General features: G+C 43.0%; 1 protein-coding gene across 2 annotated transcripts in view; it reads left to right on the top strand.

The window, feature by feature from the left end:
• The window catches only part of LOC311134700 (calcium-dependent secretion activator 2-like), a 239,946-nt gene that overhangs the window by 44,133 nt on the left and 173,138 nt on the right, over window positions 1-22,675 (top strand). For both annotated transcript variants that reach the window (XM_084168466.1, XM_084168465.1), the window contains exons 2-3: window positions 15,395-15,508; window positions 21,045-21,377. In XM_084168466.1, coding sequence (XP_084024592.1) covers window positions 15,395-15,508; window positions 21,045-21,377 — 447 coding nt within the window. The remainder of the gene's footprint in view (window positions 1-15,394; window positions 15,509-21,044; window positions 21,378-22,675) is intronic.

Genomic DNA, 22,675 nt, shown 5'->3' with positions numbered 1-22,675 from the left:
ATTCAAGGCACACTTAACCAGCATGGCTACCACAGCATTCTGCAGCAAAACACCATCCCATCTGGTTTGGGCCTAGTGGGACTATCATTTGTTTTTCAACATGACAATGACCCAACACACCTCCAGGCTGTGTTAGGGCTATTTTACCAAGAAGGTGAGTGATGGAGTGCTGCATCAGATGACCTGGCCTCCACAATCCCCCGACCTCAACCCAACTGATATGGTTTGGGATGAGTCGGACGGCATAGTGAAATGTAGAAAATAGTTTTAAAAAAAAGTAACTTGAATGAGTAGGTGTGTCCAAAATGTTGACTGGGAACTATAGTTGACAAACAAATGGCCAACCAAATGTTGAAAAATTATAAACAGAAACTTGTCTAAATTAGGGGTGAATAAAGTAACCAGTAGGCTATACGGTCCAGTACAGAGTATCAGCAAAATAAATTATTATGGTGGATCAAACTGCGAGGTAGCCTACTTTTTGACGTGATTTATTTGACAATCAGATGAAAACATCATCACACAACACCCATGATAACTGAGCCTGCGCAGACCACGAAAAACAGTAAATGGGATAAGATGTTTACAGTGGGGAAAAAAAGTATTTAGTCAGCCACCAATTGTGCAAGTTCTCCCACTTAAAAATATGAGAGAGGCCTGTAATTTTCATCATAGGTACACGTCAACTATGACAGACAAAATGAGGAAAAACAATCCAGAAAATCACATTGTAGGATTTTTAATGAATTTATTTGCAAATTATGGTGGAAAATAAGTATTTGGTCAATAACAAAAGTTTCTCAATACTTTGTTATATACCCTTTGTTGGCAATGACACAGGTCAAACGTTTTCTGTAAGTCTTCACAAGGTTTTCACACACTGTTGCTGGTATTTTGGCCCATTCCTCCATGCAGATCTCCTCTAGAGCAGTGATGTTTTGGGGCTGTCGCTGGGCAACACAGACTTTCAACTCCCTCCAAAGATTTTCTATGGGGTTGAGATCTGGAGACTGGCTAGGCCACTCCAGGACCTTGAAATGCTTCTTACGAAGCCACTCCTTTGTTGCCCGGGCGGTGTGTTTGGGATCATTGTCATGCTGAAAGACCCAGCCACGTTTCATCTTCAATGCCCTTGCTGATGGAAGGATGTTTTCACTCAAAATCTCATGATACATGGCCCCATTCATTCTTTCCTTTACACGGATCAGTCGTCCTGGTCCCTTTGCAGAAAAACAGCCCCAAAGCATGATGTTTCCACCCCCATGCTTCACAGTAGGTATGGTGTTCTTTGGATGCAACTCAGCATTCTTTGTCCTCCAAACACGACGTGTTGAGTTTTTACCAAAAAGTTCTATTTTGGTTTCATCTGACCATATGACAATCTCCCAATCCTCTTCTGGATCATCCAAATGCACTCTAGCAAACTTCAGACGGGCCTGGACATGTACTGGCTTAAGCAGGGGGACACGTCTGGCACTGCAGGATTTGAGTCCCTGGCGGCGTAGTGTGTTACTGATGGTAGGCTTTGTTACTTTGGTCCCAGCTCTCTGCAGGTCATTCACTCGGTCCCCCCGTGTGGTTCTGGGATTTTTGCTCACCGTTCTTGTGATCATTTTGACCCCACGGGGTGAGATCTTGCGTGGAGCCCCAGATCGAGTGAGATTATCAGTGGTCTTGTATGTCTTCCATTTCCTAATAATTGCTCCCACAGTTGATTTCTTCAAACCAAGCTGCTTACCTATTGCAGATTCAGTCTTCCCAGCCTGGTGCAGGTCTACAATTTTGTTTCTGGTGTCCTTTGACAGCTCTTTGGTCTTGGCCATAGTGGAGTTTGGAGTGTGACTGTTTGAGGTTGTGGACAGGTGTCTTTTATACTGATAACAAGTTCAAACAGGTGCCATTAATACAGGTAACGAGTGGAGGACAGAGGAGCCTCTTAAAGAAGAAGTTACAGGTCTGTGAGAGTCAGAAATCTTGCTTGTTTGTAGGTGACCAAATACTTATTTTCCACCATAATTGGCAAATAAATTCATAAAAAATACTACAATGTGATTTTCTGGAGAAAAAAATGTTCAATTTGTCTGTCATAGTTGACGTGTACCTATGATGAAAATTACTTTTTAAGTGGGAGAACTTGCACAATTGGTGGCTGACTAAATACTTTTTTCCCCCACTGTACATGCCACAGTATCCCTTCTAAGATCAGCATATTCCAGGCATCTTATTCGGGGTTCTCATAACCGGGATACAAGCTTTTTTCGGGCTATTGTAAACGGGATATTATGTTTTTATGTGTTAACTCAAAAACAGAATACTAGAGTATTCCGATTAATAACGGGATATTGGTGTACATGTAAACGTGGTCAGTGTTGTTGATCCATCCTCAGTTTTCTCATATCTCTGTACCTCACAAATACAATTATCTGTAAGGTCCCCCAGTCGAGCAGTGAATTTCAAACATAGATTCAACCACAAAGACCAGGAAGGTTGTTCAATGTCTCGCAAAGAAGGGCACCTATTGGTAGATGGGTAAAAAAAAAAGCAGACATTGAATATCCCTTTGAGCATAGTGAAGTTATTAATTACACTTTGGATGATGTATCAATACACCCAGTCACTACAAAGATACAGGTGTCCTTCCTAACTCAGTTGCCTGAGAGGAATAAAACCGCTCAGGGATTTCACTATGAGGCCAATGGTAACTTTAAAACAGTTAGAGTTTAATGGCTGTACCAGTATCTCAATACTTGTTAGTATCATGGCAAGGAAACAACACACGAAGCTGATTTAACTTCTTCCGAAAAACAGCCCTTATGTTGGATACAAACATCATTATGTCACATTAATTTATTTTCCAAGTTATAGCACACAATATTATATATACAGCAAGTTTTTAAAGGACCAATGACTTGGGTCTGCTTCTTGTTAAAACATTTTCCAAGGAAAAACATTGCGATATTGGTATCGTCACAGCCTTACTTGCCATGCGGTGGAACTGATGTTGCCATGACGATGCCGGGAGATGTCATGCGCTGAGTGGGGCGCAGTCAACACGCTGTTACCAATAGATGGGTGAAAAAGAAGAGCGCACGTGTGTGTGTGTGTGTGTGTGTGTGTGTGTGTGTCTCCAGATCACAATAGAACACATTCATCCTTGCTCCTCTCGAATGAGTTCAATAGCTCTCAGACAGACGCAGAGCAGGCAACACATAATTACTCAATTAAAAGTCCGGACTGTAGTGGAGCAGGTCCACCCACCATGCCCTGCTGTGCTCTGAGACTAATGAAGAAGAAGTGGAGAGAGGAACCAGAAGGAGGGAGGGCACAGTGCACACCGGCATCTGGCAAACACTGAACACCCTGCATACTTATCATACTTTTACATACTACAGATGGGCAAGTATGTGTGTGTGTGTGTTGGCACAGAGTGAAGGTAAAGCAGAGTAGAGGTTATGTTTTCCTAGGGCGGATGTATTTTCTTTATTTTCTGTCTTCCTTGTCTGACACAGGCTGGTCTGTCACTAGAACAGTTCCTTACCCCATATCAACACACCAATGCCTCATCCTCATTCTTTACATACACTTATTAGCATATTTAATACCATATCTATTCATATCTACCCTTGTCTCCTCTTGAGAAAATGAAGAGAATGTATACTGAGTATACAAAACATTAAGAACACCTGCTCTTTCCATGACATAGACTGACCAGGTGAAGCCAGGTGAAAGCTATGATCCCTTATTGATGTCAGTGTAGATGAAGGGGAGGAGACGGGTTTTAGAAGGATTTTTAAGCCTTGAGACAATTGAGACATGTATTGTGTATGTGTGCCATTCAGAGGGTGAATGGGCAAGACAAAAATATTGAATTGCCTTTGAACGGGGTATGATAGTAGGCGCACCGGTTTGTGTCAAGAAGTGCAACACTGCTGAGAGAGGCATGAGAGGGAGGCATGAGAGCAGAGGTAAAGGGCAGTGGTTGGTAGGGGATTTACAGAATGGATGAGGTGAATGTGAGAGAGAAGAAAGGGTGAGAAAAATGTATGGATAGAAAGATCTATAAATAGCTTTCGTACACTGAAATGTACAACAGACTGAGATGGAGCAAGGCTGTGAGAGACAAGGGGAAAGTGTGATAAATGGAGAGATAATGAAAGGGATGGCACTGAGCCCTCTCCACAGTGAAAACTGCTTCTGGCGTCCGCTGATGATGTCACAAGTGAGCACTCTATTGCCTCTCCTAATGGCTCTCAGAAGGAGTGTGTAGCACAAGGGGGAGCAAAGGACGGTCCGCCGGGCACTTCAATCTGGCCCGAGATATATTTTTTTACATGTATTAAATATTATTATATATGAGTTACGATTTTTGGCCTAAAATGACTCATTCCATGATATACAAACAATCTCCAATAGATGGCGCTGTAGCCTGGCAGCGCGCATTTGGGCCTACAGTCAGATTCAGAATGTGCTCAGTCATCATAGCCACTTCATTGCTTGACGACTTTTCACGTGAAAAATTTGTGCTACGAAAATGAGAACTCTGAATGTCGTGTGTTTAAAGAAGAATGGACAGCAAAATACTTTTTTACTAATATTGGACGTAAGGCGGTATGTCTGATATGCCAAGAAAGTGTTGCCGTTTTTAAGGAATATAATCTCAATCGTCATTTTTCAAACAAGCATGCTAGCTACGCTAGCAATCTGTCCTCTCAGGAAAAGACAAGGAAGGCCTCAAAACTTGCCACAAGCTTAAAAGCCCAACAAAATACATTTACAAAACGGTGCTCTACTCAAGACTCCGTAACTAAGGCAAGATACGTAGTGGCACATAAAATCGCTAAGCATAGCAAGCCTTTTGCTGAAGGGGAGTTTGTGAAAGAGTGTATGGTGGAGACTGCTGGTATACTTTGTCCTGAGAGTAAAAGCCAATTCGAGAAAATTAGCTTATCACGCAGAACCATCACCAGGCGCGTGGAAGTGATAGGTGAAGAGCTAATCTCCGAGTTGAAGAAAAAAGCAGATTGCTTCGATCTTTTTTCTATAGCACTGGATGAGAGTACTGACATCAGAGACACTGCTCAACTTTTATTTTTGTCAGAGGACTAAATGAGAACTTTGAAATAAGAGCGGAACTTCTTGCGATGGAATCAATGATGGGAATATTTATTATCTGTATTATTCATCAGGAAGCCCTGTATAAAAGTGTGTTAAAGCTGGAAAATGTTGTCAAAGTGGTTGTAAAACTTGTCATCTTTATACGGGCAAGGGCTTAGCCATCGTCAGTTCATTCAGCTGCTCAATGACAGAGGCAGAGCACCAGGACTTGTTGTACCATTCAAATGTTCGCTGGCCAGGCCTGGGGAAAGTATTTAGCTGTGTGTGGGAACTGAGAGGGGAGATGGGTATGTTCCTTGATACGGTTGGTAAAGCTGACGATTTATCCGAGTTGAAGGACACAGACTGGCTGGGCGACTTTGCTTTCGGTGTGGACATATTAGGGCATCTGAACAATCTATATGTGAAACTGCAGGGAAATTGTGTTTTTGTGCATTAACTGTATTCCAACGTGAAAGCATTCAAGGCCAAACTTATGTTGTTCTCCAGACAAATGAGCAGCTGGTCTCTCGCTCATTTTCCGACACTGGCCGCACTGAACGCGCCCACATCGCAGTGCCGCACTGACACATACAGTAGCACTTTGATCAACCTGTATGCTGAATTTTACCGCCGCTTCTCAGACTTCACCAAGATTGAGACTGAACTGGAGCTTGTATCATGCCCCCTGTCTTTCGACAGTGAGAAAGAACCACCAGACACACAATTGGAGTTCATCGACATCCAATGTGACAGTGCTTTGAAGAAGAAGTACAAAACAGCAACAATAGACCAGTTCTATGGCTCACTGAATGAAACAAAGTTTCCAAACATTAAAAAGCACGCCCAAAGGATGCTTGTTTTATTCGGGTCCACATATGTGTGTGAACAAACGTTCTCAGTCATGAATTACAACAAATCCCATCACAGGTCAAATTTAAAAATGACCACTTGTCAGCTGTTCTGAGAATCTCTACATCAAAGAGAGGTGACCAGACCCATTGTTCACATTAAGACTCGAATAACTGTGACTGGGGTAGGCAAGGATTACGCTTTTTCATGGTCATGGTTTTGCAGTGAGAATTATCCAGTAATGCACTTGGATACAGGTAATAACTAATCAGTCAGATTTGGGCTGAGGTGATTGGATAACTGTAAATATGGCTCACAATGGAGATGAGAATTGTTCCTTAATATGCTTTCAAAAACAGAACATTCCAAATGAAACTGACGTTTATTTTTACACATCTGCTGTTACATTTTACATGTCTCCAGTCATATAATATACAATGCTGCTTGAAAGTATGTGAACCTCTTTTTTTACCATGAAATCTTCATTTAATCAGTATTTTTGCTCTGACATAACAGGTTTATATTTACCAATACCATATGTTGGTGTAGAGGAAATCATGCGTCTCGTAGAAAAACAATGTTAAAAAGGAATTCATGCAGGTGCAAAAATAAGTGAACCCCAAGTTGCATTGGTTAAATCAAGAAGGTAAGTAGAATCAGGTGGGTAAATATTTAGCTACCAAATGAACCAATCAAAGGAGAGATCGTTAGGAAAGAGTTTGGGCAGGACTCTGATAAATAGAGATAAGAAACCTTGTCAGTTTGGGGTTACCCATCCAGGTGAATGCAAAGCACACCATGCCGAGAGGAAAGGAGAGCTCAGAAGACATCAGGATGAGGGTAGTGAGAGCACATCAGTCAACAAGACAACGACCCAAAGCATGCAAGCAAATCTACCAAAGAATGGCTCAGGAGAAAGAAGATTTGTGTTTTGGATTGGCCAAGTCAAAGTCCTGACCTAAATCCAATCGAGATGATGTGGCAGGACCTGAAGCGGGCAGTTCATGCCAGACACCCCTCAAACCTCACTCAATTGGCTGAGCTCTGTAAGGAGTGGGCAAAAATCCCTCAAAACAGATGTCGGAGACTGATTACGGGCTATAGGAGACGATTAGTCCAAGTTATCACTGCTAATGGAGGTGCCACAAGCTATTGACTGAAGGGGTTCACATATTTTTGCACACATCAAATCTGAGTTTCTGTTAAATAAACCACTTTTGTTAAATAAAGTCATTTACTTGGAATGTCTATATTACGAATTGGGGTTTAGATTTTATGTTTATTTTAATATTTTATAGCAAAATAATGACCAACCCTGTAGGGTTCACATACTTTCAAGCAGCACTGTATATCTATTTTTAAGTTTGCATATTGTGACTGTAAGTTTGATTGTACTTTACAAGGGTAGAGATGCAGGATCTGTGTGTGTGTTTGACCGTGTCTGTGATGTTATAAATTATATCAATTGTGTGAAAAATGTGTGAGAAATGTGTTCACAAAAAACAAGGGTAGAGATGGTACAAGAGTAGAATTGTTCTGCAAGCATATGTACACCTACAGTACACTAGTAGTTGCGTGTCAATGTGAAAATGAATAAAGGCATCACATGTTTTGTCACTCATATAGTATGTGGCCCTTCACTTGGTTTCAAAAACTCAATGTGGCCCTTGAGCCAAAAGGTTTACCCACCCCCGGTGTAGCATATTCCATTTATGGAAAGAAGCATCAAACCAGTGGCGTCATATGGCTAAATACTGTCTTGAGAGAGGCAGGCCAGATGCAACTGTGTTTTGGCGACATGGAGCTCTGCTAAGAGGGAATAAATGCATGCCCAAGGTGACACAGGGAAAGGTTGTTATATCTGTTGCTAAATCATGGTTCTTGCAGGTATGTCCTTTCAACCATGGAAAAACATGTTGAAATAAGTGCCTTAATGTCCAGGAGATTAGCCTCACTCTGTCACACACACACACGCACACGCGCACACACACACACACACACACACACACACAAAACTTAGTATTTTCAGCATGGAAAGGGAAAGGACCACTGGGCAATGCATTAGTGACTGGCATTGAGCTGACTCACACACCTGGCTGTGTCTATTGATCTGCTATCCTGAGGGAATTGCTGGTTGCCAAACAGGCTCTTAATTGTTCTGAATGATCCATGGAGCTTCTGAGGAGAGAGGAGAGGAAGACTTTGTGATTAGAGTACATTCACACACACACATGCACACACACACACACAAAGACTGAAACCTCAGTGCACACCTCCCACCCCACTCTACACACACTCTCAGGTTCAGTGAAGATTAACACTGTACACTCCATTGGAAAATACACTCCCACCCTGGCATTGCATCACCTTAAAGAAACATTGTTAAACCTTCTCCTAGTCAAGTAATCTGTAACACTATTTATCTACCACCTGTATAATGCATTGAATGCATTATAATGAATTATGAGCCTTGCTATGAGCGTTCATAACGGATCATGGCTCCTAAATATTATACTGTTATTATGCTTGTTTGTGTAACTCTTCACAGTTAAGCCCTTTTGACAGGTGATGCATCGATAACGGTTCCCACTGACAAATGTGTCCCGCCCTGAAATGGAGGTGACATCAAGAGAAGACTGATCTATGTTATGTGAAAGCTGCCTGTCGAGTTTCAGCTCAATTTATGTCTGTACCTCTCTGAGGCTTTGTCCAGGGAACTGGATATACAGTATCCGTTTGGTTTAGAACTCTGTGGCTTGATTGGATGTACCTGTTCTGTCAGACTCTTATTTCTCAATGAAGAGAGGCTGTTTGGTAGAGAGGTACCAATGAAGACAATGTCAGCGCACCTTGCTCCAGGGCTTTGTCACCCCGTGTTAGACTCAAGTTGCAGTGCTTTGCTTCAAACTTTTCTAGAGGCCACCTATGGCAAGTACTTTTTCGGGCATGCACACACACACTCTTTTTCTCTCTCTCTCACAGACACACACACAAACACACACTTTACAAAGAGCTATGAGGCTAGGCGGATAAACATTGTCTTGATTTTCACACATTACCATCCCCAAACAAAGAGGCTATCACAGTCTACTTGCTCACAAAATTGTCCCTTTTCATTGCAGTGCTATCATTTCAGCTGACCGACTTTTGTCAGAGCATTCCTATTGAACATGAGGAGATAAGACTAGGAGCTAAACCGTTGGAAAGACGAGGAATAACAATGACCACTTGAACATCTGCATTCCTCCAGCTCGCTAGTATCCACACAGTTGAAAGGCTAAACACACAAGTGTCATGATTCAACTGGATTTGAACCCAAATGCAGACAACTACACCGAGCCAGAGAAGGTTTAACAGGTTTATTTACAAAGTTTTCCATTTGTCCAGGTTTCCAATAATAGGGGAAGAGCAAGTCCAGGTTTACAGGGAGGGTAACAGATCCAGGTTCAGAGCAGGAGTGGTACCGTAACGTCCTAGTGTCCGTGGTGAGTCCAAAAGGAAGGTCCGGTAGTGGAAAGCAGGATGGTGGTGGCAGGAGTGAAGCGGAGGCAGGAGTCAGGTTCCAATAATATGGTAGTCTTGACTATGATCTGACGATGAGTGGCAAGTTTGACCGGGTCTTTAAGGCTGAGGTGATTATGGTGAATGAGCTGCAGCTGGAACCCTGACTCCCGCACACCAGACTTCACTCCTGCAATCAAGGACAGACAGAGGGGAGGGGGAGAGCAGAGAGAGCTACCTATCAGCAGTAGGCCTAACAGTACCCCCCCCTCTACGGACGCCACCTGGCGGCCGACAGGGTTTATCGGGATGTAACCTATGAAATTCACGGACCAGAGCAGGATCCACAATGAAGCTCCTGGTCACCCAGGAACGTTCCTCAGGACCATAACCCTCCCAATCCACCAGGTACTGGAAACCACGACCCCGGCGGCGAACATCCAGAAGTCGCCGGACAGTGTAGACAGGACCCCCACCCACGATCCTGGGCGGAGGAGGGGGACGAGAGGGCGGGCACAGAGGGCTAACCGACACAGGCTTAATCTGGGAAACATGAAAGGTGGAATGAACCCGTAGGGAGGCAGGAAGCTGTAGCTTAACCGCGCAGGGGTTAACAATAGACAGTATCTTGAACGGTCCTATAAAACGCGGCGCCATCTTCTTAGACTCCACTTTCAATGGAAGATCACGTGACTTAAGCCATACCTCTTGACCAGGAGAGTAACTGGGAGCCTGTGTCCGGTGACGGTTGGCTTGCCTCTGCATGTACGACGAAGCTCGGGACAGAGCTACCCTGGCCTTCCTCCAGACCGTGAAGCAGCGGCGCATGTGGGACTGCACCGAGGGTACCGCCAGTTCCCTCTCTTGAGAAGGGAACAGGGGAGGTTGATAACCCAGAGCACACAGAAAGGGAGACAAACCAGAGGAAGCGTTAGTCAAGGTGTTATGAGCATATTCCACCCAGGGAAGCATGGAGCTCCATGACCCAGGGTTAGACCCTGTGACACAGCGGAGAGCGGTCTCCATCTCCTGGTTCGCTCTCTCGGCTTGCCCGTTGGTCTGGGGGTGATATCCCGAGGACAGGCTGGATGTGATGCCCAAAGCTTTACAGAACGCCTTCCATACCTGGGAGACAAACTGGGGACCCCTGTCAGAGACAATAACAGAGGGTAGACCATGAGAGCGGAACACATGTTCAACCAAAATATCAGCTGTCTCTCTGGCCGTGGGCAGTTTAGGTAGGGCCAAAAAATGAGCGAACTTAGAAAAACGATCAATCACAGTAAGAATGACAGTCTTTCCAGACGAGGGGGGAAGTCCAGTGACAAAATCCATAGCAATGTGCGACCAGGGCCGGCTGGGTATTGGCAGAGGTCGTAGATGACCAGCGCTGGCCTGGGTGGAGTTTTTACTTCGTGCACATACCGTACAAGCAGCAATGAAGGCTCGAGTGTCCGCCTCCATCCTGGGCCACCAGAACGTCCGTCGCACAAAGTCAAGGGTCTGCGTAACTCCAGGGTGACAGGTAAGGGGAGACGAGTGAGCCCACTGAAGTACCTGGGAGCGAACAGCCTCAGGGACAAACAACCGGTTAGGAGGACCCCTCCCAGGGTCAGCTTGATGATGTTGAGCCTGTCTAACAATCCCCTCGATGTCACATGTGATGGCCGCAATACTGCAGGTAGGAGGCAAGATGGGTTCAGGGTTACTACCAGTATCAACAGCCGAATGAACACGAGACAGGGCGTCAGGCTTGACGTTGCGTGACCCAGGACGGTAAGACAGAGAAAAATTGAATCTCCCAAAAAATAGTGCCCACCTGGCTTGACGGGGGTTGAGCTGCTTCGCTGACTGGATGTATGCCAGATTCTTATGATCCGTCCAAACGATGAAGGGTTGTTCCGCCCCCTCCAACCAATGCCGCCACTCCTCGAGAGCCAGCTTAACGGCGAGCAGTTCACGATTGCCAACATCATAATTCCTCTCTGCCTGAGAAAGTTTCCGTGAAAGAAAAGCACAGGGATGCAGTTTGTTATCTTCAGGAGAACGTTGTGACAACACCGCACCTACCCCAGTGTCGGATGCATCCACCTCCACGACAAACTGGCGGTCGGGGTCCGGCTGCATCAGAATGGGAGCCGAGGCGAAGCGATGTTTCAGTTCTTCGAACGCTGATTCGGCCCCTTCATTCCAAGCGAACAGTCGTGAGATGGAGGTGAGAGCAGTGAGTGGCGCCGCAATGCGGCTGTAGTCCTTGATGAACCTCCTGTAGAAGTTCGCAAACCCCAAGAATCGTTGAAGTTGTTTGCGGGTGGAGGGGGCTGGCCAGTCCGTGACAGCAGAGATCTTAGCTGGGTCCATCCGCAACTCCCCCTGAGCTATTATGTAACCCAAAAAAGAGGTCTCAGACACATGAAATTCAAATTTCTCCATCTTCACAAATAGTTTGTTCTCCAACAATCTTTGCAACACCTGGCGCACATGCAGTTCATGTTCCTGGGAGGACTCTGAGAAAATCAGGATATCATCCAGATAGACAAAAACAAACCGATTCAACATGTCCCGAAGGACATCATTCACTAGTGCCTGAAAAACAGAAGGGGCATTGGACAACCCAAAAGGCATCACCAGATACTCAAAATGTCCCAAGGGTGTGTTGAAGGCAGTCTTCCATTCATCACCTTTACGAATGCGCACCAGGTGATACGCATTTCGTAGATCCAGTTTGGTAAAGATAGTTGCACCATGAAGGAAGGGAAAAGCAGAATTAATTAACGGCAGAGAATATTTGTTCTTAATGGTGATGTTGTTAAGTCCACGGAAATCAATACAGGGTCTGAGGGTCTTATCCTTCTTTCCAACAAAAAAGAATCCCGCTCCTACAGGTGACGAGGAAGGATGAATAATACCTGCCGCCAAGGAGTCCCGAATGTAGTTCTCCATAGCCTCCGTCTCCGGGCGGGAGAGATTGTACAGGCGACTGCTAGGGAGAGGGGCTCCTGGCTGGAGGTCAATGGCGCAGTCGTAAGGCCGGTGAGGAGGAAGAGAAGTAGCTCTGTGTTTGCAGAAAACGGATGCCAGGTCATGATACACGTCAGGGACAGCAGAGAGATCCATGGACTCCAGTGGAGGTTGAGGCACAGTGCTGGCAGGGGTCTGAGCAGAACACAAACAATTCACATGACAAAATGTGCTCCATGAAACAATTTTACCTGTCACCCAATCAATGTGTGGGTTGTGTCGTATGAGCCAGGGGATACCAAGGACCAGGGGGGTCTGTGGGCAGTCAATTATGTGAAACTGAATGTTCTCCTGATGATTACCCGACACTCTGAGACAAACAGGCACAGTCTGATGAGTAATACGGGTCAACAATTGTCCATTTAGACCCTTAGCCTGCAGCGGACGGTCCATAGGTACAGTCTCTAACTCCATTTGTTGAGCCAACTCTCGATCCAAAAAGCTTTCATCGGCACCAGAGTCAACCAGCGCACTAACAGGGAAATTCTGGGACTGCCACTGGAGGGATGCCTGGAGCAGAATGCGGGGAGAAGAGGAAGAATCCGCTGCTCGGCTCACCAAAACTTCTCCCATTAATGATGAGCCGGCCCTTTTCCCGGACGAACTGGGCAGGAAGGAACGAAATGACCAGCCTCTCCACAATACAGGCAGGCCCGAGCCTGAATACGACGTGCCCGCTCCTCTGAGGACAACCGTGCGCGACCCACCTCCATGGCTTCGGGTTCAGTGCTCCTAGTATCGACTCGGGAAGACTTGGCCCTCTCCGTAGGGAAGAGGCGGGGAGGAGTTGGTTGACGACAGACAGGTTGCTTGGAACTACCACTCCTCTCCCGGCGGCGCTCCCGAATCCGATTATCCAACCTGATGGTGAGTGAAATAAGATTATCCAGCGTAGGCGATTCATCATATGACACCAATTCATCCTTCAAGGTCTCAGCCAAAGCATTAATGAACACTCCTTGTAATGCCTCGTCATTCCAACCACTCACTGCCGCTAAAGTTCGAAACTCCACTGCCATCTCCGCCACACTGCGAGACCCCTGCCGAAGAGAAAACAAACGTTTAGCAGCCTCCTTGCCCCGTACGGGGTGGTCGAATAACCTTCCTCATCTCAGTGGTGAAGGCAACGAAAGCATTGCAAATGTCCGACTGGCTCTCCCAGACCGCGGATCCCCAGGAACGAGCGGAACCGCTAGTAGAGTTGATAAGGTAGGCAATACGGACTCTTTCGGAGGCGTAGGTGAGGGGCTGTTGTTCAAACACCAACGAGCATTGAGTCAAGAAATCACCACAGGTTCCCATGTTCCCGTCATAGCGCTCTGGAGCAGGAACAAAAGGCTCTCTGATCTGGGCTGGAGGGGCAGGAAAAACAGGTGGAGCAGGAGAAGGAGCAGTTGGTATGCCATGCACGAGGGGTGCATTATTAACTTGAGTAGTAAGGGCAGACACTTGATTGGTGAGTAATTGAACCTGATTAAGCAGCACCTGACTGTTCTCAGAAATAGTCTTAAACAAAGTATCATGTTGGCCAAGTAAAATGCCCTGATTGGCTATGGCAGTCCGAATCTGAGTGCACTCTGGGGTGGTATCCGAGCTACTGTCTGCTGGGTTCATGTTGGTCAGATCATACTGTCATGATTCAACTGGATTTGAACCCAAATGCAGACAACTACACCGAGCCAGAGAAGGTTTAACAGGTTTATTTACAGTTCAATTTGTCCAGGTTTCCAATAATAGGGGAAGAGCAAGTCCAGGTTTATAGGGAGGATAACAGATCCAGGTTCAGAGCAGGAGTGGTACCGTAACGTCCTAGTGTCCGTGGTGAGTCCAAAAGGAAGGTCCGGTAGCGGTAAGCAGGATGGTGGTGGCAGGAGTGAAGCGGAGGCAGGAGTCAGGTTCCAATAATATGGTAGTCTTGACTATGATCTGACGATGAGTGGCAAGTTTGACCGGGTCTTTAAGGCTGAGGTGATTATGGTGAATGAGCTGCAGCTGGAACCCTGACTCCCGCACACCAGACTTCACTCCTGCAATCAAGGACAGACAGAGGGGAGGGGGAGAGCAGAGAGATCTACCTAGCAGCAGTAGGCCTAACAACAAGTTGATTAAGTTGGGGAAAACCAATTTTGGAACAAGGCTCCCACACTGGGGCTGGAGGCGGGAGATAAGTCGCTGTCCACATTGTGTCAGGAGAAACAGCAATATGAATTTGATTTGTTTTTGTAGCTCGCAGACACAGTGCAACTGTCAATGGGAAGAAGACATACTGCCTCTGCCCTCATACATATGCAATGGCAGAGAAAGAGAGAAAGCTGTATTATATTTTTGCTTATGAAAACAAAAGCATTGCCTTAGGACACCAATAGTAATCATTAGAGAATCTCCTAACAAGAATGATAAGGACTGGTGGCGTTTTTGAAATGGTTGCCTAACAGGGCTTTGGGGGTTCTATGCTGGCAATGATTTCTTCTGGGAAATACTTTATCCCACTTATTGCCATGATATAGAAGTAGATGCATCATTCCATCAATACTCTGTTAAATTGGTTGTCAAGCACCCCAAGCCTCTACCATGACTAAAAGGGAAACTGCAGAAAATACAAAATAATGTATTTCCGTTCAAAACCATTTCAAGCTTTTGTCACAGAGTAGAACTACTCTAGACTACTATTTTCCTTTCTGAATGAATGTAAGCTACTATTGGGCTTATTTGAAGTCTCTACCATAAGGTCTACATAAGGGTGTTATAATAGCCAGTAATGACAGCTTATGTCAGTTTATAACAACACTGTTACTCTCTCTCTCTCTCTCTCTCTCTCTCTCTCTCTCTCTCTCTCTCTCTCTCTCTCTCTCTCTCTCTCTCTCTCTCTCGCTCTCTCTCTCTCTCTCGCTCTCTCTCTCTCTCTCTCTCTCTCTCTCTCTCTCAGCTGAATAAGCAGCAGCTGCAGGCAGTAAAGGATCATTTCCAGGCCTTCCTGAATGGGGACACACAGATCGTGGCGGACGAGGCCTTCTGCAACGCCGTGCGCAGCTACTATGAGGCAAGAGCTCACCCACCTCACCTTCGCCCCTAAAATGGCTAGCTTCCATTTGATGCTAAGGTTGTTTTTTGTTTGTTTTTTTGGGGGGGTAGATCAGCTTAATATTGCAGATAGATTGTAACTTCCATCAATGTAATTGTCTGCATCACTTCCAATCCCCTATGTTTTATATATATATATATATATATATATATATATATATATACATATATATATATATATATATATATATATATATATATATATATATATATATACACACATACATACACACATACATACATATACATATCCTTAAAAAAAATTATAATAATCCCCTTTATTACTTTCCAACCCCACCACCCTTTCCCTACTTGGAGTAAACTAGTGAACAACAATACTTAGGCCTCTACTTCCAGCTTATACTTACTATCTACATTTTATGGACACAGTCAATTTTACAATAATTATATTTTGTTTGTTTTTGCTCCTGAACTTCTTCTACTCTCAACCTCTCCGATAATTTTCATGATGTCCATCCGGTTTGCTTCTATATGCCATATCTTTCTAACTGTGCTCTTTCACAAAAGCTCCCAACCTACAACCTATATACTTATTATGGACACAGTATGCTTACATTATTAGTTATCTTGTTATTATTTGTTGTTAGTTGTTATTAGACCCATCCTTCAATTCCATTCAACACCTCCCATCTATCTCTTAACACCATCCATATAGGATTTCTATTTGCCATATATATTTCAACTGTACTGTGATGTCTTACAAAAGTTCTGAACCTTTCTATTCTCATTGTTTCTACAGATTGTAAATTGAAAATAAACATTTTTCCTAAAAGTATTATTATATTATTGATCGATTGACTATGACTTTTCAGATCACCCACTAATGCTATCTGCAAGGTTAGCTCCAGGTAAATATTGCAATCCTTTAGCCATTCCTGGACCTGTGTCCAAAAACAAGTTACAAATGGACAGTACCAAAACAAATGCTCGAATGATTCTGTCACTTCGCAGCAAAATCTGCAGAGCTGGGAAGATTGTATCCCCCATATAAATAACATTCTATTGGTAGCAAGAATTTTATATAATAATTTAAATTGAAAGATTCGAAGTTTTGAATACGGTGTCGTTTTGCGTATCAGTTCATAAACACTATGCCATGGGATCGGTACGTCAAAAATCTCTTCCCAACTATTTTGCAATCTTTATGGGACGGCTGTCAATCCTTTTGTCCTTAAATGAAAATGATATACTTCTTTATTTATCACAGTTTTCCTTAACCAATTATGTTCTTTAATGCAAGGCCGACAGACAAGTTCCTTACTTTCTCCCCCTTCCACTTTCCTCTTCCATTTTTGCGGTAAGGCAGCAATTATTTGATTGTAATTTTGGGTAGAGCAGACATTTCCATATGTTTTTGTTAGCTGCATGTGCGACATAACTCCACCAGTCCTACCGATGATATCATTTATGAAGATTATACCTTTTTTAAACATTTTGTCAATATAAAAAGGTTTTTTGTCAATTAGTATATTTGAGTTTAACCACAATATTTGTTGCATTATTTGTTCTGTAGTTTCTGGAGGATTAAATTGAAATTGCAACCAACTTTCTATGGCTTGTTTTAGAAATAGTGATATTTGGGAGATGATTTCCTTTTCAAATAACTGAAAGTGAGTTGTTGTAATCTGAATAAAGGGAAAAAGGCCATTCTTGAACATTGGGTGAGACAATCTTACTAATTTGCTAGAGAACCAGTTCGGATTTAAGTATAACTTTTGTATGACTGAAGCTTTTAGTGATAGGTCTAATGTGTTAATATTTAATAATTTCTGTCCTCCGAATTCATATTCATTATATAAATAGGCCCGTTTAATTTTGTCTGGCTTGCCGTTCCAAATAAAATTGAATATGTTTTTCTCATATAATTTCAAAAACGGTTCGCTAGGCGTAGGCAAGACCATAAGCAAATAGGTAAACTGGGATAATACTAAAGAGTTAATCAGGGTGATTTTTCCACAAATTGACAGGTATTTACCTTTCCATGGTAGCAAGATCTTATCTATTTTTGCTAACTTTCTATTAAAATTTATTGAAGTGAGATCATTTATTTCCTTTGGGATATGTATTCCGAGTATATCCACATCACCATCAGACCATTTTATTGGTAAACTACATGGTAATGTACATTTTTTATTTTTTTGTGATCCAATACGTAATATAGTACATTTGTCATAATTTGGTTGTAATCCAGAGAGGTTAGAAAATGTATCTAGATCCTCTATGAGGCTATGGAGGGATTCTAGTTGTGGATTTAAAAGAAAACATTAATCATCAGCGTACAATGACACCTTTGTTTTTAAGCCCTGGATTTCTAATCCCCTTATATTATTGTTGGATCTGATTTTAATAGCTAATCTCGATGGCCATAATAAATAGATATGCCGATAGTGGACAACCTTGTTTCACTCCTCTTGACAGTTTAAAACTTTCTGAGAAATATCCTTGATTTACTATTTTACACCTAGGGTTACTATACATTAATTTGACTATTTTTATAAGAGATTCTCCAAAATTGAAATGCTACAGGCATTTATATATAAACACCAGTCGTACTTTACCAAATGCCTTTTCGAAGTCTGCTATGAATATCAGGCCTGGTTTCCCAGATTTTCCATAGTGTTCTATTGTTTCCAATACTTGCCTTATATTATCTCCAATGTATCTTCCATGTAAAAAACCTGTCTGATTAAAATGAATAATATCCGACAATACCTTTTTAATTCTATGCGCTATACATTTTGCTAGAATTTTTGCATCACAACACTGAAGTGTAAGGGGCCAATTTTTTTTTCAATGGACTGGATCTTTATATTTTCCACTTGTATCCTGTTTCAGTAATAATGAGATCAGACCTTCTTCTTGAGTGTCAGATAATCTACCATTTACATAGGAGTGGTTAAAACATGCTAATAACGGTCCTCTTAGTATATCAAAAAAGGTTTGGTATACCTAGACTGGTATGCCATCCAACCCTGGAGTTTTCCCGGACTTAAAGTCTTTAATTGCATCCAGAAGTTCCTCCTCTGTAATTTCACCTTCACATGAGTCTTTCTGAATGGCTGTTAATTTTACATTATCAATAGAAAAAAAATCTCTACAATTAGCTTCAGTTAGAGGAGATGGAGGTGACTGAAACGAAAACATATGCTTAAAGTACTTTGTTTCCTCCTTCAAAATATCATTTGGTGAATCATGGGTGACTCCGTCAATTGTAACCAGTTTCATTAAATTATTTTTGGTAGCATTCCTATGTTGAAGATTAAAACATAATTTTCCCCATATTCCATCCAGTTTGCTTTATTATTATAATATATTACACTTGATCTTTCTTGAATAAGTTTCTCAATTTCTTTTTGTTTTTTCTCTAATTTGTTCTGAGCCTCTATGTTACAGTTTTTATTGCCATCTATCTGTTCTGTTAGACTTTCTATTTCCTTTGTTAGTATAAGGTCTTTTGATCTAAATTGCTTTTGTTTTCGAGATGAGTACTGAATTGCATGGCCTCTAAAGGCACATTTTAAAGGTGTCCCATACAATAAGGGGATTTGCTGTCCCTACAGTGAGGGAAAAAAGTATTTGATCCCCTGCTGATTTTGTATGTTTGCCCACTGACAAAGAAATGATCCGTCTGTAATTTTAATGGTAGGTTTATTTCAACAGTGAGAAACAGAATAACAAAAAGAAAATCCAGAAAAACGCATGTCAAAAATTGATTTGCATTTTAATGAGGGAAATAAGTATTTGACCCCCTCTCAATCAGAAAGATTTCTGGCTCCCAGGTGTCTTTTATACAGGTAACGAGCTGAGATTAGGAGCACACTCTTAAAGGGAGGGCTCCTAATCTCAGCTTGTTACCTGTATAAAAAGACACATGTCCACAGAAGCAATCAATCAATCAGATTCCAAACTCTCCACCATGGCCAAGACCAAAGAGCTCTCCAAGGATGTCAGGGACAAGATTGTAGACCTACACAAAGCTGGAATGGACTGCAAGACCATCGCCAAGCAGCTTGGTGAGAAGGTGACAACAGCTGGCGCGATTATTCGCAAATGGAAGAAACACAAAATAACTGTCAATCTCCCTCGGCCTGGGGCTCCATGCAAGATCTCACCTCGTGGAGTTGCAATGATCATGAGAACGGTGAGGAATCAGCCCAGAACTACACGGGATGATCTTGTCAATGATCTCAAGGCAGCTGGGACCATAGTCACCAAGAAAATAATTGGTAACACACTACGCCGTGAAGGACTGAAATCCTGCAGCGCCCGCAAGGTCCCCCTGCTCAAGAAAGCACATATACAGGCCCATCTGAAGTTTGCCAATTAACATCTGAACGATTCAGAGGAGAACTGGGTGAAAGTGTTGTGGTCAGATGAGACCAAAATCGAGCTCTTTGGCATCATCTCAACTCGCCATGTTTGGAGGAGGAGGAATGCTGCCTATGACCCCAAGAACACCATCCCCACCGTCAAACATGAAGGTGGAAACATTATGCTTTGGGGGTGTTTTTCTGCTAAGGGGACAGGACAACTTTACCGCATCAAAGGGACGATGGACAGGGCCATGTACCGTCAAATCTTGGGTGAGAACCTCCTTCCCTCATCCAGGGCATTGAAAATGAGTCGTGGATGGGTATTCCAGCATGACAATGACCCAAAACACACAGCCAAGGCAACAAAGGAGTGGCTCAAGAAGAAGCACATTAAGGTCCTGGAGTGGCCTAGCCAGTCTCCAGACCTTAATCCTATAGAAAATATGTGGAGGGAGCTGAAGGTTCGAGTTGCCAAACGTCAGGCTCGAAACCTTAATGACTTGGAGAAGATCTGCAAAGAGGAGTGGGACAAAATCCCTCCTGAGATGTGTGCAAACCTGGTGGCCAACTACAAGAAACGTCTGACCTCTGTGATTGCCAACAAGGGTTTTGCCACCAAGTACTAAGTCATGTTTTGCAGAGGGGTCAAATACTTATTTCCCTCATTAAAATGCAAATCAATTCATAACATTTTTGACATGCATTTTTCTGGATTTATTTGTTGTTATTCTGTCTCTCACTATTCAAATAAACCTACCATTAAAATGATAGACTGATCATGTCTTTGTCAGTGGGCAAACGTACAAAATCAGCAGGGGATACTTTTTTCCCTCACTGTACATAGTTTTATTGTTTAATTTCTTGATTTACGTGGGTTCCATATTACGTTTTTCGGTATGTTATATCAAGCTTGATCATTTTCATGTTTGTATCTACTGTACATACAGTGCGATGCAAAAAATAACTGTTTCCCAGAGATGCAGCACCGAGATTATACTCTGGGGTCATGGCACATTGAGGGTCATTGGTAAATTTATCAGGAACTATAACAAAGTGCAATGACGGTAACCAACTGCATTAATTAGCTACATTACCTTAGCAGTGCTACATTATTTGCATTTACTTCCGGGTCCTTATGATCCCTGGTTTCCACTTGCACAGGGGTTCCTGAAGAGCGAGCGGGTGTCCAGGATGGTGCAGAGTGGCGGCTGCTCGGCCTTCGACTTCCGTGACGTCTTCAAAAAGGACATTGAGCGGCGGGTGCGCAGCTTGCCCAAAATCGATGGCCTGAGCAAAGAGACAGTGCTGAGCTCTTGGATCGCCAAGTATGACACCATCTACAGGGGGGATGAGGACCTGCGGCGCCAGCCCCAGAGGATGCCTCTCAGTGCCGTGTCCGAGATGATCCTAAGCAAGGAGCAACTGTACGAGATGTTCCAGCAGATTCTGGGCATCAAGAAGTTTGAGCACCAGCTGCTGTACAACGCCTGTCAGGTGAGCGATGGACCATATGCACAAACACACACTTTTTTGCCCTCTATGTTTTTATTGTTATCTATTTCTTGATTGTTTGTGGTGTTGCCTAGGTAACCACACAATTATTCATGCAAGGATACATTGTATAATCACAATGCAATGCGCCCAATGGCCAAGTAGTATACTAGTGGGGATATTGGAATCAATTGTCCTTTAATCACCAGCTAATCACAGGTCTCTTTTGAAGACATCTCTTTATGGTCAGGGGCTGATGAGACTTTTTAATCAGAGTGCTCTCCCTCACCATGGCCCTGTCAACTAAGGCAGGGGTGTCTTCCCTCCCCCTTTACCTTTTACCAGGGGGTCTTCCATTGCCCCCAATTAGTAGTAAGAGATGGCTGTAACTAGTTGGCGTATGTTGGTGTGATCAGTGGTTACAGTCATTTGTAAACTGTAAACGATTTGGGCTTATTCATCTGAAGGGTATTTTGAAATGCATGCCATTGTTACAAGTACTGGGAGAAGTAAAGGCTCTTTTGACCAAAAAATGGGCTCTAAGCAGAGGAATCATTAAATGACTTCAATCCCAACTTCCTAGCTAATTAATGAATAGTAAGTTTGTTCTCAAGATTATTGCAAAGAAGGCTGTGCTAATGCTTTGTTTATTTTTAGGTTTACATTTCAGGCTTACATTTATATTATTGAGCAATTCCAATATGTATATATTATTATTTGTATTATTGTTTAACACATTTCTCCTTTTTACCTGTACTGTTAGAGCTTAAGATTTGCACTGTACCCTGCAATTACATCTGCGACCCTGTGCTAATAAACTCTTCTAAAAAACATCAACAACAGAGTGACACTGAGATTCAGATTGTTCACGTTAAAATGTATGTCTTCAAAAATCAATGATTGCAAAGTTAAACAAACCATACAACTCTATGCACAAGCACTACTTTTAACAATTTCCACTGCAAATGTTACAAAAACACATTTACTTGAAAAACAGTGCCGATGCAAAGTTTGGTAACATAATGATGGCACAAACAGCACAAACTGTCATTCTGTGAGTGACATACAATACATTTTAAAGTGAAAAATCTCAGTGTCACTTGTTACCGTGGAATTGCCTATTACATTATCACCCATACATAATGTGCTGTGAAGAACTTTATTAGACCTGATAAAGAATATATGTCACTATCAGTGTCGATCTGCAGTGAAATGTAAATTGAAATGTTGTTTTACAGTTCCTCCCGTAAATTAGATGTAGTCCTTTTCTTGTCAGTTCTAATGGCTTTAAAGGCTGATAG

This window comes from Coregonus lavaretus (assembly GCF_964263955.1).
Source record: "Coregonus lavaretus genome assembly, chromosome: 9".
Lineage (NCBI taxonomy): Eukaryota > Metazoa > Chordata > Actinopteri > Salmoniformes > Salmonidae > Coregonus > Coregonus lavaretus.
This window is presented reverse-complemented; position numbering and strand designations above follow the sequence as displayed.